This window comes from Capricornis sumatraensis, chromosome 4 (genome assembly GCF_032405125.1).
Source record: "Capricornis sumatraensis isolate serow.1 chromosome 4, serow.2, whole genome shotgun sequence".
NCBI classification, from domain to species: Eukaryota; Metazoa; Chordata; class Mammalia; order Artiodactyla; family Bovidae; genus Capricornis; species Capricornis sumatraensis.
In genome coordinates, this window is record NC_091072.1 from 101,079,225 (window position 1) to 101,094,617 (window position 15,393).

General features: G+C 46.6%; 1 protein-coding gene across 4 annotated transcripts; it reads left to right on the plus strand.

Annotated features, from left to right (window-relative positions):
* Positions 1-941: 941 nt before the first annotated feature.
* NACA (nascent polypeptide associated complex subunit alpha) lies at positions 942-12,262 on the plus strand. 4 transcript variants are annotated; one of them, XM_068970417.1, is made up of 9 exons: positions 981-1,016; positions 1,543-1,681; positions 1,866-1,937; positions 10,366-10,451; positions 10,633-10,710; positions 10,944-11,090; positions 11,489-11,617; positions 11,830-11,952; positions 12,141-12,262. In XM_068970417.1, the coding sequence occupies exons 3-9, from the start codon at positions 1,868-1,870 to the stop codon at positions 12,153-12,155; spliced, it is 648 nt and encodes a 215-aa protein (XP_068826518.1). In that variant the 5' UTR covers positions 981-1,016; positions 1,543-1,681; positions 1,866-1,867; the 3' UTR covers positions 12,156-12,262. The 4 variants fall into 4 exon arrangements, with proteins under 4 accessions (XP_068826516.1, XP_068826515.1, XP_068826518.1 ...); XM_068970414.1 differs by lacking the exon at positions 12,141-12,262 and having other exon boundaries at positions 976-1,016; positions 11,830-12,021; XM_068970415.1 differs by lacking the exons at positions 1,543-1,681; positions 12,141-12,262 and having other exon boundaries at positions 942-1,016; positions 11,830-12,021.
* Positions 12,263-15,393: the final 3,131 nt, after the last annotated feature.

Consider the following 15,393-nt stretch of genomic DNA (forward strand, 5'->3'; position numbering starts at 1 on the left):
GACCTGGGTATTCATTGGAAGGACTGATATTGAAGCTGAAACTCCAATACTTTGGCCACCTGATGCAAAAAGCTGACTCATTGGAAAAGACCCTGATGCTGGGAAAGATTGAGGGCAGGAAGAGAAGGGGACAACAGAGGATTAGATGTTGCATGGCATCACTGACTGAATGGACATGGGTTTGGGTAGACTCCAGCAGTTGGTGATGGACAGGGAGGCCTGGAGTGCTGCGGTTCATGGGGTCACAAAGAGTCGGACATGACTGAGCAACTGAACTGAACTGAACTGAAAGTGTGAATACTGTATTTGTTGAGTCCTTTTGGAGAGAGGATATGGGAATCAAGATCCCTAACCTTTTCATTAACAAAACGTTTGTATTCTACTTTTCAAAAACTACTGTATAAGGACTGGGATCCTCTAGAACGTATGAGTTTCAGGATACAGTGTCCAAAATAGAGGCAAAAAGAAATATACTGAGTATAGAAATTTACACCTTCATGATAATCTCATTTAAATTATGTATTCCAAAGTAAAATAATTGACAGCCTAGGTCACAGCTACCTTTCATTGGTGACTACAATATCCGTGTATTCGGCATTACTTAATACGTCGTTCTACTGAATTAATTGATAAAAGGAAGTCAGAAAGTAATAATGTTGTGGCTACTTTGCTGACCCAAGAGCAGAGGCTGCTGCCTTTCGCGTGTCAAAAATGCCTCAACATGAGGTATGCGAAGGGGTCGGCTATCTAAGGACTGCATAGCTCAGGATAGAGTTCTGCCAGGCCAGCGAGTCCTGTTCTAAATTCATACCCTTATTTAGCCCTTGTCACCACCCCCAACTGGAAACAGCCGGATGACTTACTGGTTAAAGGAAGTGACTGTAAGCAGCTCCTGACCCGGAATTAGATCCTGGTCCCGCCCCCTCCCCCAGGCTTCGTTCTGCAACAGGCGTGGGTCACGCTCTCGCTCGCTCGCTCTCTTTCTGCCGCCATCTTGGTTCCGCGTTCCCCACACAGTAAGTGCTTGTCTTCGCCGCTACTTTTTATCCATAGCCATCCGCCTTTCTTGCGGTCTGAGGCGCCGCGCAGAATAAGAGCTAAGGAGAACTAGAGTTTTTATGAGGTCACGGGCTTCCTGTTCAACCCTGGGCAGTGTGGCCTTGGGGCCTCCGGACAAAATGGGGTCTGCTCTTGGTGTCCTGGCAAGAGTAGGGCAGGAAGGCCAGAGAGTCCCGGGCTGGGGAGATGAGAGCCGTTGGGGATGGAAGTGGGCTGCGTCTGCTGTTGGAACCGGCTTCGCCAGACCCCAGAAGATGTTAAGGGGTCACAGCTTTGGAACAACCACCCCCACCCCCTCGCGCGCGTATACACACACACATCCTTATTTTGACAAGCTAGTGTTGGGACTTAAGACACCTTCTTTCCCCTTCTGGGTCCCGGAAGTCAGCAAACGGGGGTCCTGGAGGTCCTCGCCCAGAAAGCGCGGGGAGAGGGGGCGCGGCGTTTCGAGGTCGCGTCTGAAGTCTCCCATCCCGTGCTCAGGAGCCAGACCGGGATCCTCTCCCTCGGGTTGAGAACGCAGTGGTAATTGCTTCTGTGTGGGATTTGGAGTGTGGAATAAAACGAATCCCTGGGCACTGGGAAATCCGCTCTCCGCGGAGTGAAGAGGAGCGATAAAAAGGTGATTCTCTTGATCAAAAATGTGAGGGTTACGTCGTGTTTTTCACCTGTTCCAGCTACTTTGGGGAGGGTTGTCCCACACACCCTTACGCTATTTAACAGCTCTCAGCAGTTTTAAGCGTGACTCTGGATTAGGCAGCGGGATGGATTCCAGTCAATTCAGGCCTCCTTTTTATTCCCTTCAGAAATGCCCGGTGAAGCCACAGAAACCGTCCCTGCTACAGAGCAGGAGTTGCCACAGCCCCAGGCTGAGACAGGTAGGTTCCCCCTGGACGCCTTGCCCTTAATTAAGATTGTAAAATTGGCCCTAAAAACATATGGTGGGTTAAATGACGTATAGATTATATTTCTGTTTTTCAGTATTGGTTCTCATTAAAGAAGATGGGGCTGTAGCTTTGCCAGGGAGGAGAGTCCATAATAGTTACTTACCTATTGGAAATAGGTGACACACTGGCAGGCCAGGGAGACCTGACCTTTTGTGAAGTTGCAGTCAGCAAGTTGCATCAAGGTTTTAGATGGCAGTGCTTGGCTTTGTGCTGTCATCACACGCCTGGATGAGTTTTGTGCTGGTGGTAAATGTGTTCTCCTGGGCCCTGGGGCCCTCCTAGATTGGTTAACTTGTTTTGTGGATTGGTGCTGAGATGTTTCTAGTGTCCTGGAACAATGCCTGCATCAACAGCTTATCTGGAACCCAGGACTGAATTAGAGCCTTCTTTTGACTGCTCTTCAGCTTTGAAATTAATGAATGTAGAACGTAGTGTAAATGCAAGGTTTGAATTCTGTTTAAAATACAACTCTACAAAATCTGAGGGGGGTAGTGAAAAAACTTTATGGTAGTCTTCTTGCTGTTCAGTTGTGCAGAAGTAAATGAAGGGATCTTCAGGCTATGACCTCCATTCTGGCCTCTCCCCGCCCCCATGGTAAATTCTTTTTTTTTTTTTTTTTAACTCCACCTGTCACTTAAGGGCAGTTTCTATGTCCTGGAATTAAAATAGTTGAAAGCATTAAGGTTCTCCCTCCCCACCTGTCTGATTTAGCAGCTGAAAGGATTAATACAGCTGCTCGAAAAGAAAAAGGAGGGGGCCTCTGAATTGGGGAATGAGCTATATGAAATCCTTGAACTATTGAGATTTAAGGTTGAAAAATAAAGGACTGGTCTCTGAAGAGTCTGTAGTTTCAGTGTTAGACAAAACTTTAGAGAGTCTCAACTTGATTTTACAAGTGTGGGGACTGAAATTCAGATGAATTTTGAATAATCTGAATCAAGCTTCAAAATTAATGCTGTTTGCTTCTGAAGCAGTCCTCACAGCTGTTAAACTATACTTGAGTATTTTGAGATTGCACTGTAGGTTAGATTAAGTGCCGGTGGTGAATACTCAGGGTTTGTTTTTTTGGTCTTTTTTTTAAATACATAACTATGACTAAATAATTATTATTAGAGTAAGTGAGGAAACTAACTCAGGAAATCGGTTATGGTGTCTAAAGCAAGTAATTTGGGCCTTATCCCGGAGTTTTGAGGTTTGATGAGAAGAAAACATTCTGAGTTTCAAATTCTGATTAATATGTTTGAGAGCATTTGCACTGTAGTCATAAAGACTTTGAGCTACCAAGTTTCCAGGAAAGACTGGTTTGAGCCTACCTCTGTATGGGATACTCTTGATTGAGTGACCTGTGAATTTGGATGCTCTAGACCTTTTTAAAAAATAATACTCCCTTCTAGGTGTTGAGCAATCATTCAGAATCTTTTGCATAGCTTCAGTGTGGTGGCAAGTAGTGCCTGTTTTGGTACAGTGGCATACTCCAGATTAAGGGGTGGGGACCCAGTGTATTCTCTCCACTTGAATTCCCTACTTTCAAAATAGAACCACCGTCTAGTTTGACAAGTTGGATTGCAGTTGCATAATACAGTTCCTACCCTTGTGACTAAGCTCTGTTACTCGTGGTCTAATTCATCCAGATTGATATCTGAAGAGCGAACATTGCTTAGAGACTGTAGAGTCCACGCTTTTATGGTTGGTTTTTTGTTTGTTTGATTTGGGTGGGTAAAATGAAGTATAGGGAAGCTCAGCGACTTAGTATTCAATATTGAGTATTCTGAAGCCTGAGCATTAAGAGACCTGTGTTTCTCATTCAGCTCTGATTCTCCATCATTATTGCCACTCGTTAGCTTCCTTGTTCCAGTTTTCAGCATTTGTTTCAGTTCATGCCCCTTGGGTGGATAGAGTAGAACTTTCTGTTGGTGATTCCATGGTCTGTGAGAAAGTCTTAGGGTTCCTTTGAGGAGGGAAGAGAAGGGCACAACTGGGAAAGGGTAGAAAGCCTGCTGTTGCCAACTTATTCCTGGGCTTGTGCTCCCCATTTAGAGACTAATAGGCTGCTCTTAGCCGGTTCTTCACCATAAAGTGGTTTACTTATTTTAGTAGATTTGGGAAAGGAGAAGAATGTATTCTACTTGACCACTGAAGTATGTTTGGGGAAGATTGCTGTTGCTTGTCACCTTTGTCTAATCCTGCGTGGTGACTTTCATTCTCAGATTTAAAATTCCAGTGTTTCTTGTGTGAGGTGTGTTGTACCAAGTTGGGCTGTATAACTCACTTTTGTTTTTTTCCTTCCCTTTCCTCCTTCACCGCCCCACCTGCTCTTTTTTTTTTTTTCACCCGCTTTTCTTCTCCAGCTGTGCCTCCTGTGTCTTCAGCCTTGAGTGTCACTGCTGCTTTAGGGCAGCCTAAACCTACCCCTACCCCTCCTTGTTCCCTGGCCGCCCAACAATGCCCTCTGGCAACCCCTGACCAGCCTTCCCCATTCCTTTCTCCCTCTACCATTGCCTCAACCCCTTTTGAAGCTCCTTTTCTCCAGTCATCCCATGGGACAGCCCTGCCTTTGGGAGCTGCCCCTCCCACTGACACCCCCATTTTCTTACCAAACCTAATAGGGCCTCCCATCTCCCCAGCTGCCTTAGCTCTGGCCTCTCCCATGATAACTCCAACTCTGAAAGGTGCTCATTCCTCTTCAGCTCCCTTGGCTCTGGTGGCCTTGGCTCCCCACTCAGTTCAGAAGAGCTCTGACTATCGCCCTAATGCTCTTAGTTCACCTCCTTCAGTCGCCGTGATTGAGTCGGGGTCAGTGACATCTCTGTCAGCTCCAGTTGCTCGCTCAGAACCAAAGCCGTCTCCTAGTCAAGCTCCCTCTCAAGTAATTCCAAACCCAAAGGGTACTCCCAACCCTCCAAGTATAGTCAGTGCTATCCCTTCCCATCTTGTAACTCCTTTGGCCTCTATTCAGTCTGACCTACCCTCATGTTCTCAGATACCACCCGCCACTCCCCCAGCCATCCCTTCCCCTCAAGTCAAAGGTGTCTCTGTTTCCTCGGCTCTGACTGCTCCACAAAACCCTGTAAGCCTCAGCCTAAAGGGACCGCTTAGTCCACCTGCTGCTTCATCTGTTTCAACTCAGTCTTTTGCTGAGGCTGCTGGGTCCCCCCCAGTTTGCCTCACTTCTCTGGGCTCTCCTCTTACACCTTTACATCAGAGTTCTCCTGTTCAAACTTCAAGTTCTAATATTCTGTCAGATCCCATAGAAGATACTATTTTTGTAGATGATTCTTCTACAGATGCCTCTTCTCAGAGATCTGTAATTCCTCCCCTTCCTTCCAGAAATGAGGTGGTTCCTACTGCTGTGACTGCTTTTCCAGGGGGGACTTCAACTTCCTCTCTGGCTCTGTCTGCTGACAAAGGCATCTCTGCTGTCACTGACCTCGCCTCCTCAAATGTAGTTGCCTCTTCTCCATTATCTCCTACAGCCTCTCTAATTCTCAAAGATTTTCCTAGTACAGCAGCCCTGGCAGCACCTAAAGATGCCCCCTTTCCCCAAAGTACATCGTCTTCCCCAGAGATAGCTGTTTCTCCTGAAGCCACCCTAGCAACAAAAAGCTACCTAGAGCCTCTCCCTGTAGTGAAGCCAGCCAGTACTACTCCCTCTTCTCTGAGTGCTAACTCCCCAGTCTCTGTAATCAGGACAGATTCTTATACAAGCCCAGACCCAACTAATCTGCTTCTCAAAAGTTCTTTCACTACCCCAACTGTAGCTGCATTTCCTTTGGAAAGTGCTGCCATTGATGGAATGGTTCTTACAACTGCCAAAGGTACTTCCACTCCTTCAAATGTAGCCAGCCCTTCCACTCTTACTACTTTACCTTTGATGCCTCCAACCTCTGAAAGTTGCCCTATGGCTCCAGTAGTGACTTTATCTTCCCAGAATGCTTCTGCTTCTCTAGCTCCTATGGCACAGGTCCCTGAAATTCCCAAGTCTGAGTCTTCTACCCCTCTGCCTCCAACTGGTACTCCTCAGGGTGAAAAGAAAGTTCATGGCATTTCTCACACCTCACCATTGGCACCTGTGGCTTCTGCTCCTGAAGGGTACCCAACTAAAGACTCTGGTGCTTCTGTTACTGCATCTTCCAAAGGAATGTACCTAGCTGACTCCCCATCTCCTTTAGGGACTACTGTGTCTCCTCAGCCTAAAAGAATTCCAACCAAGAAGGGTTCAGCTACTGCTCCCTTAAGTCTTGCCCCTTCTGCTTCTAAAAGTGTACCTGCTATCCCTGATACTCCTGCTGGAAATCTCTCGTTTACTGTTTCTCCAGTTGAAGCTTCCTCTCTTCCAGAGGCCAATCTTCCTTTTCATGTCTCTAAAGGATCACTAGCCGAGAAGCATTCCCCTACTCCCCCATCCCCCAGAGAGGCTCCTGTTCCCCCCCCTATGGTTCCTTCCCCCAAGGAGGGGCCAGCATCCCCATCCCCTAAAGAGACCCTTACTCCTCTAGCTGTGACCCCTTCCACCCCCAAAGGAGCCCCAGCAGCTCCTTCCCCTAAAGAGGCTCCCACTCCCCTAGCTGTGACTCTTCCTTCACCCAAAGGGAGCTCAGCAACCACATTACCTAAAGAGACTCCCCTTCCTGCTGTGACCCCTTCCTCCCCAAAAGGAGCCCCAGCAACTCCTTCCCAAAAGCAAACCCCAGCCACCCCACCTCCCAAAGAGGCTCCCACTTTCCCAGCTAAGGCTCCTCCCTCTTCCAAAAGAACCCCAGTTAACCCACCTCCAAAGGAGGAGTCCACTCCCCTAGCTGTGACTCATTCTTCCCCCAAAGAGAGCCTAGCAATCCCGCCTCCCAAAGAGACTTCCTCTCCCTCAGCTCTGACTCCTCCCTCCCCCAAAAGGGGCCCAGCAACTCGATCTCCCAAAAAAGCCCTGGCTAGCCCACCTCCAAAGGAAGATTCCACTCCCCCACCTGTGACTCCTCCCTCCCCCAAAGGGAGCCCAGCCACTCCATCTCCCAAAAAAGCCCTGGCTAGCCCACCTCCAAAGGAAGACTCCACTCCCCCACCTGTGACTCCTCCCTCCCCCAAAGGGAGCCCAGCCACTCCATCTCCCAAAAAAGCCCTGGCTAGCCCACCTCCAAAGGAAGATTCCACTCCCCCACCTGTGACTCCTCCCTCCCCCAAAGGGAGCCCAGCCACTCCATCTCCCAAAGGAGCCCTGGCTAGCCCACCTCCAAAGGAAGACTCCACTCCCCCACCTGTGACTCCTCCCTCCCCCAAAGGGAGCCCAGCCACTCCATCTCCCAAAAAAGCCCCGGCTAGCTCACCTCCAAAGGGAGACTCCACTCCCCCACCTGTGACTCCTCCCTCCCCCAAAGGGAGCCCAGCGACTCCATCTCCCAAAAGAGCCCCGGTTAGCCCACCTCCAAAGGAAGACTCCACTCCCCCACCTGTGACTCCTCCCTCCCCCAAAGGGAGCCCAGCCACTCCATCTCCCAAAGGAGCCCTGGCTAGCCCACCTCCAAAGGAAGACTCCACTCCCCCACCTGTGACTCCTCCCTCCCCCAAAGGGAGCCCAGCGACTCCATCTCCCAAAAAAGCCCCGGCTAGCTCACCTCCAAAGGGAGACTCCACTCCCCCACCTGTGACTCCTCCCTCCCCCAAAGGGAGCCCAGCGACTCCATCTCCCAAAAAATCCCTGGCTAGCCCACCTCCAAAGGAAGATTCCACTCCCCCACCTGTGACTCCTCCCTCCCCCAAAGGGAGCCCAGCCACTCCATCTCCCAAAGGATCCCCGGCTAGCCCACCTCCAAAGGAAGACTCCACTCCCCCACCTGTGACTCCTCCCTCCCCCAAAGGGAGCCCAGCGACTCCATCTCCCAAAAGAGCCCCGGCTAGCCCACCTCCAAAGGGGGATTTTACTTCCCCAGCTATGGCCCCAGCAACTCCATCACCCAAAGGAACCCCCACTCCCTCTGCTGTGACTTCTCCTCCCCCCAAAAGGGGTCCAGCAACCCCACCTCTCACAGGAGACCCTGCTCCCCCATCTGTGGCTCCTCTCTCCCCCAAAAGAGCTTCAGCAACTCTGGCTCCCAAAGAGTCTCCAGCAACTGCAGACCCCAAAGAGGCCTCAGCAGCAGCATCACTCAAAGGAACTCCCACTCCTTTAGCTGTGGCTCCTCCCTCCTCCAAAGGGACTCCGGCCCCCAAAAGAGCCTCAGCAACTCCAGACAACAAAGAGGTCCCTACTTCCCCAGCCGTGACTCCTTCCACCAAAAAAGCAACAGGAACCCCTGTCCCCAAAGGAGTGACCACTCCCTCAGCTGTAATTCCTCCCTCCCCAAAAAAGTCTCCAGTCCCCAAAGGGGCCCCAGCAACCTCATCCTCCAAAGGGGCTCCCACTCCCCCAACTGTGATTCCTCTCTCTCCCAAAGAGGCCCCTACTTCCCCAGTTTCAGTCACATGTTCCTTGGGGTCCACTGCCCCTCAGGCATCTAAAGGGCCCCCAATAAAGAAAGGCCCCACAGCTGTCAAAGCAGTGCTTGAAGGTTCAGCTCCAGAAAGTGCACCAGTCATCACAACTCCCACTCAGAAAGGTCCAGCAGCCAAGAAGAGTTCTATTTCACCACCTGTGTGCCCAGATCCCTCAGCTCAGAATGGTACTAAAGGACCCCTTCCTGCAGTGGCTCCAGCTCCTCTACTGACAGTCTCTACTCAGAAAGGTTCTCCAAAGGTTCCAAAAGCCCTCCCTGTCTCTCCCTTAAAGGGCAAAGATTCTTTCCATTCCCCAAAGGGCCCCTTGCCGCCTCCTTCTGAGTCAGAGACATCTACCCCTTCAGCAACAGCTGCCCCAGAGAAGATACTTCCTAAAGCTGGATCAGTGTCTGTCTCTCCAGCACCTACCCCATCAGTCTCTCTGCCTCTTGCTTCCTCCCCAGTTCCCCCTCTGCTTCCTAAACAGCAATTTCTGCCGTCCTCACCTGGGCTGGTGCTGGAATCACCCTGTAAGCCCTCAGCCCCTGCTGATGAGGATGAGCTGCCGCCTCTGATTCCCCCGGAACCAATCTCGGGGGGAGTGCCTTTCCAGCCGGTCCTCGTCAACATGCCCACCCCTAAACCTGCTGGGATCCCTGCCCCAACCCCCTCTGACAAGCAACCTGTTGTGAAGAACAATAAGGGTATTTGCCTTGGTTTGCTGTGTGCATGGTGTGTTGCCCACAACCCTCCCGGGCTACCCACCAATACTAACCATAGGATGCGCCGCTTTCTCCAGTATATCTGCTTGTGTTTGGGCATAGAATAAGCTTAAATGCAGAAACTCTAGGAATGTGAGACAGAATCTTGGTTTTCGCCTCAGATAGTCCATTGTGTATTATCTTGTGTAATGTGGTCCAGACTAACTCTGGGTCCATCATCTTCCTTACCTACCTGATCTGACACTGAAAACCAAGACCTTCTAGACGTTTAATTTGCTCTAATCTCTACCACATCACTAACCTTGTCCCTGGGCCTGGGATTTGCTAAAATATTGGGAAATGTAGAACTGCTTGAATTTCTTCACATCTTAAACTTAGTAATAAGCAGTGCCCAGGGACTCTTTTCCTCCAAGACCTATTTTTCCTAGCCTGAGAATGGTGGAGGTGTGTGCTTTTACCCTCAGTAGTCCATTGATGCTTGGCCTTTGAATTGAGAGAAACTTAAATATGTGAGTTACATTTGGAAGAAATGGATGAGGTCATAGGACAATTATCTAGAAGTGACTATTAGAACTATAGATCAAAAAAAAAACTATAGATCAGCATTTTGAGAATCTTTGGGTTGGGTTGATTAGATCAAACTGCTAGGGTTAGTAGTTTGAAAATAAAGCTAAATGTGTACACAACTGCTTCTGGCCTCCCCCAACCCAGTTTAAAGGATGAGGGGAAAGTGTCCTCTCCCTCAACCCCCTCAAGACCACCTCCACAATGTCATCTTAACTGTTTTCACTGAAGTATACCTGGAGGCACCTTGCCTACCAGAACCTTTCTAAGATGGATGGGCTATTGGGTAGAATTTGGCATTGCATAAATCATTGGTATTTGCCTGTGCCAAGAAGTGAAGAACTTGAAGGAAAAGTAACAGTTATATAAAATGCTGAGCTGTGTCTAGTGTTTCTGGGGCTGGGTCTTTAATGGATGTGTACACACTAGTTTGTGACTAAGTTACAGGCTATCATACTGTACAAGCCAACTTCATACAAGTCCATTGGTTTGCATTAAATTCTCTGAGGTCTGGCGTATAAACCAGTGACCTTTGGTCTGGGCAGGCCATGGTAAGGTGCCTCTTGTAATCTTCACTATATAATAGTAAAAGTTATTTGTCATTTTAGGGTCTGGAACAGAATCTGATAGTGATGAATCAGTCCCAGAGCTTGAGGAACAGGATTCTACACAGGCAACCACACAACAAGCTCAGGTGGGTAGTAACTTACTAATGTAAGTGCTTGGGTCAGAGAAACATTGGTGAACCAATGTTGATCAGAGAAAGCTGGCTTATGCATTTGGAGCTGTGAACTTTTGTAAAGGGAAAACCACATGGGGATTTTGGTATCCAGGTCTTACATTCCAGTTTACTCATAGCTGTTTAATTTTCTTAGCTGGCAGCAGCAGCTGAAATCGATGAAGAACCAGTCAGTAAAGCAAAACAGAGCCGGAGTGAAAAGAAGGCACGGAAGGTAAGAATTGAAGTTATAAACAAGAGTTAAACGTTCTGATGAAGCAACTTTCTAAAGGGGGAATCTGTAGTGAGACTCAGGGTCGTGGCAGGAAGCCTGGGAATCAATGATGTATTCCTGTGTAAACTTTTCTTCACCCACAGAAAGTCTTTGCTTAGAATGTAGTTTTGTTGAGTTTATTTCCTGAAGCTGCTTCTAAAGAAGTTGACGACCTGTTATTTTTTATTCTTTAGGCTATGTCCAAACTGGGTCTTCGACAGGTTACAGGGGTTACTAGAGTCACTATCCGGAAATCTAAGAATATCCTTTTTGTCATCACAAAACCAGATGTGTACAAGAGCCCAGCTTCAGATACCTACATTGTTTTTGGGGAAGCCAAGGTAAGGAAGGTTTCCTTGAGAATTGCTGTAGACCAGGATTTCTCAACCTCAGTGCTGTTGACATTTTGGATCAAATAATTCTTTGTTGTAGAAGGGCTATCCATTAAGCAGTATCACTTGCAGTTGTGATAACCAACAAAATCTCCAGGCTTTTGACAAATGTCCCCTGGGGAACAAAATCACCCTGCAGTGGAGGACCACTGCTTTAGACATAAGCTATTTCTTTGTCTACAGGGATATATCAGTATAATCTGAGTGAAATCAAGTGATTTAAAGCTAGGTGGTAAGTTAATGTGATTTAGATTAAGTTAGTTAGAGTGAGAGTTTGGGAAAGATACCATTTTGTTGATTTACTGCAGTTGATCTACTCATTTAAATCTGTACTTTCTGTCCTATAGATTGAGGATTTATCTCAGCAAGCACAGTTAGCAGCTGCTGAGAAATTCAAAGTTCAAGGTGAAGCTGTCTCAAACATCCAAGAAAACACACAGACTCCAACTGTACAAGAGGAGAGTGAAGAGGAAGAGGTATATAAGGAAATCTTTTGTATCTTAAATCCTTTCAAGATAATACCATGTTTGTATTGATGGGTGTCTTCTATATGGTTTTAGGCTCTTGAACTCCCATCAGTTAAGTAGCTTTTGACTTAAGTACTATCTGTAGATTCAAGTGATGCCTGACAACTCTTGAAGTTGTTCTTGCCTTTAGTTTATTATTAAGTATTTTTTCCTTATCTTAGGTTGATGAAACAGGTGTGGAAGTTAAGGACATAGAATTGGTCATGTCACAAGCAAATGTGTCGAGAGCAAAGGCAGTCCGAGCCCTGAAGAACAACAGCAATGATATTGTAAATGCTATTATGGTAAGTATCCAAGCTTACTCTTTGACTCCCTCTTCCCTGACCGGTTGTGGGTGACTATTTTTTGTGCTTAATATCAGCCAATTAAGAAGCCTCTTTCCAGAGTCTGTTCTGAGTTTCCTTGGATTTTAGTGACCTGTATTCTCTGAATCTGCCTGTAACCACTTCTGATGATCTCTTTTCTCTTACAGGAATTAACAATGTAACCATCTGAAAAGAGGACCTTTTTTTGGTGTTTCAAAAGAGTAACTGCAGCTGGGTTTGAAATTTGTACTGTTTCTATCATTAATTAAAGTTATGGCTTCTTGTTGGATGAACTCTGGGTGCTTGATCTCTTTGGGGTTATGGGGGGGGACAAAAGCTCCAGAAATGAAAACACATTTATTTGTAACTCTTAAGACCTTAGCTTCAGTTAAAGAGGTTTAATGCCACAGGTTTCCCTTTTAATAATTATCTTCTCCTCTGACCTATGATCTTTCTGAAAACATATTGGGACTCATCTGGCCTCTTGTCATGTAGTAGCTTGGTATAGGGTTGGAAGTAATAGATGTGAAATGCTTGCCACAGAGGCCAGATGAGGCCCAGTATGTATTCAGACAGTACTTTGTAAAAAAGCGAAGCTACTAGGACTTCCCTAGTAGTCCAGTGGCTAAGACCCCTCACTCCCAATGCAGGGGGCCCAGGTTAAATTTTTTTTGAAGGAAGGTACCTCATGAAGGAGAGATTTTTGACTATAGACAGTGCACATGCTGTGCTCTTAGACATACAGACATAATAATCTATAAATTATGATTAGGGTAGCCATAATTGTCCTACAATAATAAATGAAATCAGAACTGCTCCAGGCAAACAAGTTTGGTTTAGCCAGTCATGATAAATACACAATACAGATAACTAGAAGTCATAAAAAGAACAGTGAAGTTTCTGAGTTGCTCAGTCGTATCCAACTCTGTGACTCCATGGACTGCAACATGCCAAGCTTCCCTGTCCATCACCCAGCTCCCAGAGCTTGCTCAAACTCATGTCCGTTGAATTGATGCCATTCAGCCATCACTTCCTCTGTCATCCACTTCTGCCTTCAGTCTTTCTAAGCATCAGGGTCTTTTCTAATGAATCAGTTCTTCCTATCAGGTGGCCAAAGTGTTGATGTTTCAGCATCAGTCTTTACAATGAATATTCAAGACTGATTTCCTTTGGGATTGACTGATTTGATCTTGCAGTCCAAGGGACTCAAGAGCCTTCTCCAATACCACAGTTCAAAAGCATCAATTCTTCAGCACTCAGCTTTCTTGATGGTCCAACTCTGAACATCCATACGTGACTGACTACTACTGGGAAAGCCATAGCTTTGACTAGACCTTTGTGGGCAAAGTAATGTCTCTGCTTTTTAATATGCTGTCTAGGTTTGTCATAGCTTTTCTTCCAAACGGCAAGCGTCTTTTCATTTCCTGGCTGCAGTAACCATCTACAGTGCTTTTGGAGCCCAAGAAAAAGTCAAGTGTTTCTAGTGTTTGCCCATCTTTTTGCCATGAAATAATGGGACCGGATGCCATGATCTTAGTTTTTTGAATGTTGAGTTTTAAGCCAGCTTTTTCACTCTGCTCTCTCACTTTCATCTAGAAGCTCTTTAGTTATTAGGAAGTGGTTTGGGGAAGAGCAGAGGGCTAAAATTTGAAAATAGGAAGGCTACGTTTTAAAAAAAGTTAGATGCTGTGGTATGTTTTGGGAACTAAAGTTTAAATCTTTTTACTATTCTCAGTTCCTTTGAGAAAGTAGGCATTATTTTAGGAGTTGGGATTAAGACAGGACCAAAAGAGGTTAAATGACTTCCGCAAAGACCAAAGCCTTTTCACTGTAGTAGGCTATCCTAGAGAAGCACAGATTGACTTTTGGCTGAGAATAATGATCTGTTTCTCTGGAGTAAAACAATCATTAAGTGAACAGAAATCTCAAGAGGCTGAATTCTGCCAAGTCTGAGTCAGGTAGTAATTATTTCAGGAAGAAATTAGGGATATTAACTCCCATTTCCTCACCCATCCCTCTCTACAGAGAGAACAAACTGCCAGTTCTTGGTTACATTTTTAGAGAAGTATCTTGTTCAAGGCTATTACTGCCACTGATAACTGTAGTGTATTCCCATTTCAAACTACTGCTACCCTTTATATCATATATTACAGGCATTTGTTTAGTTGCCAAGTCATGTCTGACTTGTGACCCTGTGGACTATCACCCACCAGATTCCTCTGTTCATAGGATTTCCCAGGCAAGAATACCAGAGTGGGTTGCCATTTCCTCAAGGGAAATCTTGCCAACCCAGGGATCAAATCCATGTCTGTTGCTTTGCAGGTGGATTTTTTTTACCACTGAGTTATCAGGGAACCATTATTTTACTAGCATGTGAGATGAGTGCAATTGTACAGTAGTTTGAACATTCTTTGGCATTGCCTTTCTTGCGGATTGGAATGAAAACTGACCTTTTCCAGTCCTGTGGCCATTGCTGAGTTTTCCAAATTTGCTGACATATTGAGTGCACCACTTTCACAGCATCATCTTTCAGGATTTGAAATACCTCAACTGGAATTCCATCACCTCCACTAGCTTTGTTCATGGTGATGCTTCCTAAGGCCCACTTGACTTTACATTCCAGGATGTCTGGCTCTAGGTGAGTGATCACACATCGTGATTATCTGGGTCGTGAAGTTGATTTTAGAAAAGGGAGAGGAACCAGAGATCAAATCTCCAACATTCGCTGGGTCATTGAAAAAGCAAGAGAGTTCCAGAAAACATGTATTTCTGCTTTATTGACTATGCCAACGCCTTTGTATGGATCACAATAAACTGTGGAAAATTCTTAGAGATGGGAATACCAGACCACCTGACCTGCCTCTTGAGAAACCTATATGCAGGTCAGGAAGCAACAATTAGAACTGGACATGGAACAACAGACTGGCTCCAGATTGGGAAAGGAGTACGTCAAGGCTGTATATCGTCACCCTGCTGCTGCTAAGTCACTTCAGTCGTGTCCGACTGTGCAACCCCATAGACGGCAGCCCACCAGGCTCCCCCATCCCTGGGATTCTCTAAGCAAGAATACTGGAGTGGGTTGCCATTTCCTTCTCCAATGCATGAAAGTGAAAAGTCAAAGTGAAGTCACTCAGTCGTGTCCGACTCTTCACGACCCCATGGACTGCAGCCTACCAGGCTCCTCCGTCCATGGGATTTTCCAGGCAAGAGTACTGGAGTACTTATCTAACTTATATGCAGAGTACATCATGAGAAACGCTGGGCTGGAGGAAGCACAAGCTGGAATCAAGACTGCCAAGAGACGTATCAATAACTTCAGATATTCAGATGACACCACCTTTTTTGGCAGAAAGTGAAGAATTAAAGAGCCTCTTGAAAGGGGAGAGTGAAAAAGTGGCTTAAAGCCCAACATTCAGAAAA

What these genes read in the sequence shown, in the direction of transcription:
- NACA (XM_068970415.1), top strand. Translation starts at nt 1,868, where the DNA reads ATGCCCGGTGAAGCCACAGAAACCGTCCCTGCTACAGAGCAGGAGTTG. An exon ending in CAACCACACAACAAGCTCAG is followed by an intron (nt 10,452 to 10,632) that starts GTGGGTAGTAAC and finishes TAATTTTCTTAG; the next exon opens with CTGGCAGCAGCAGCTGAAAT. An exon ending in AGGAGAGTGAAGAGGAAGAG is followed by an intron (nt 11,618 to 11,829) that starts GTATATAAGGAA and finishes TCCTTATCTTAG; the next exon opens with GTTGATGAAACAGGTGTGGA.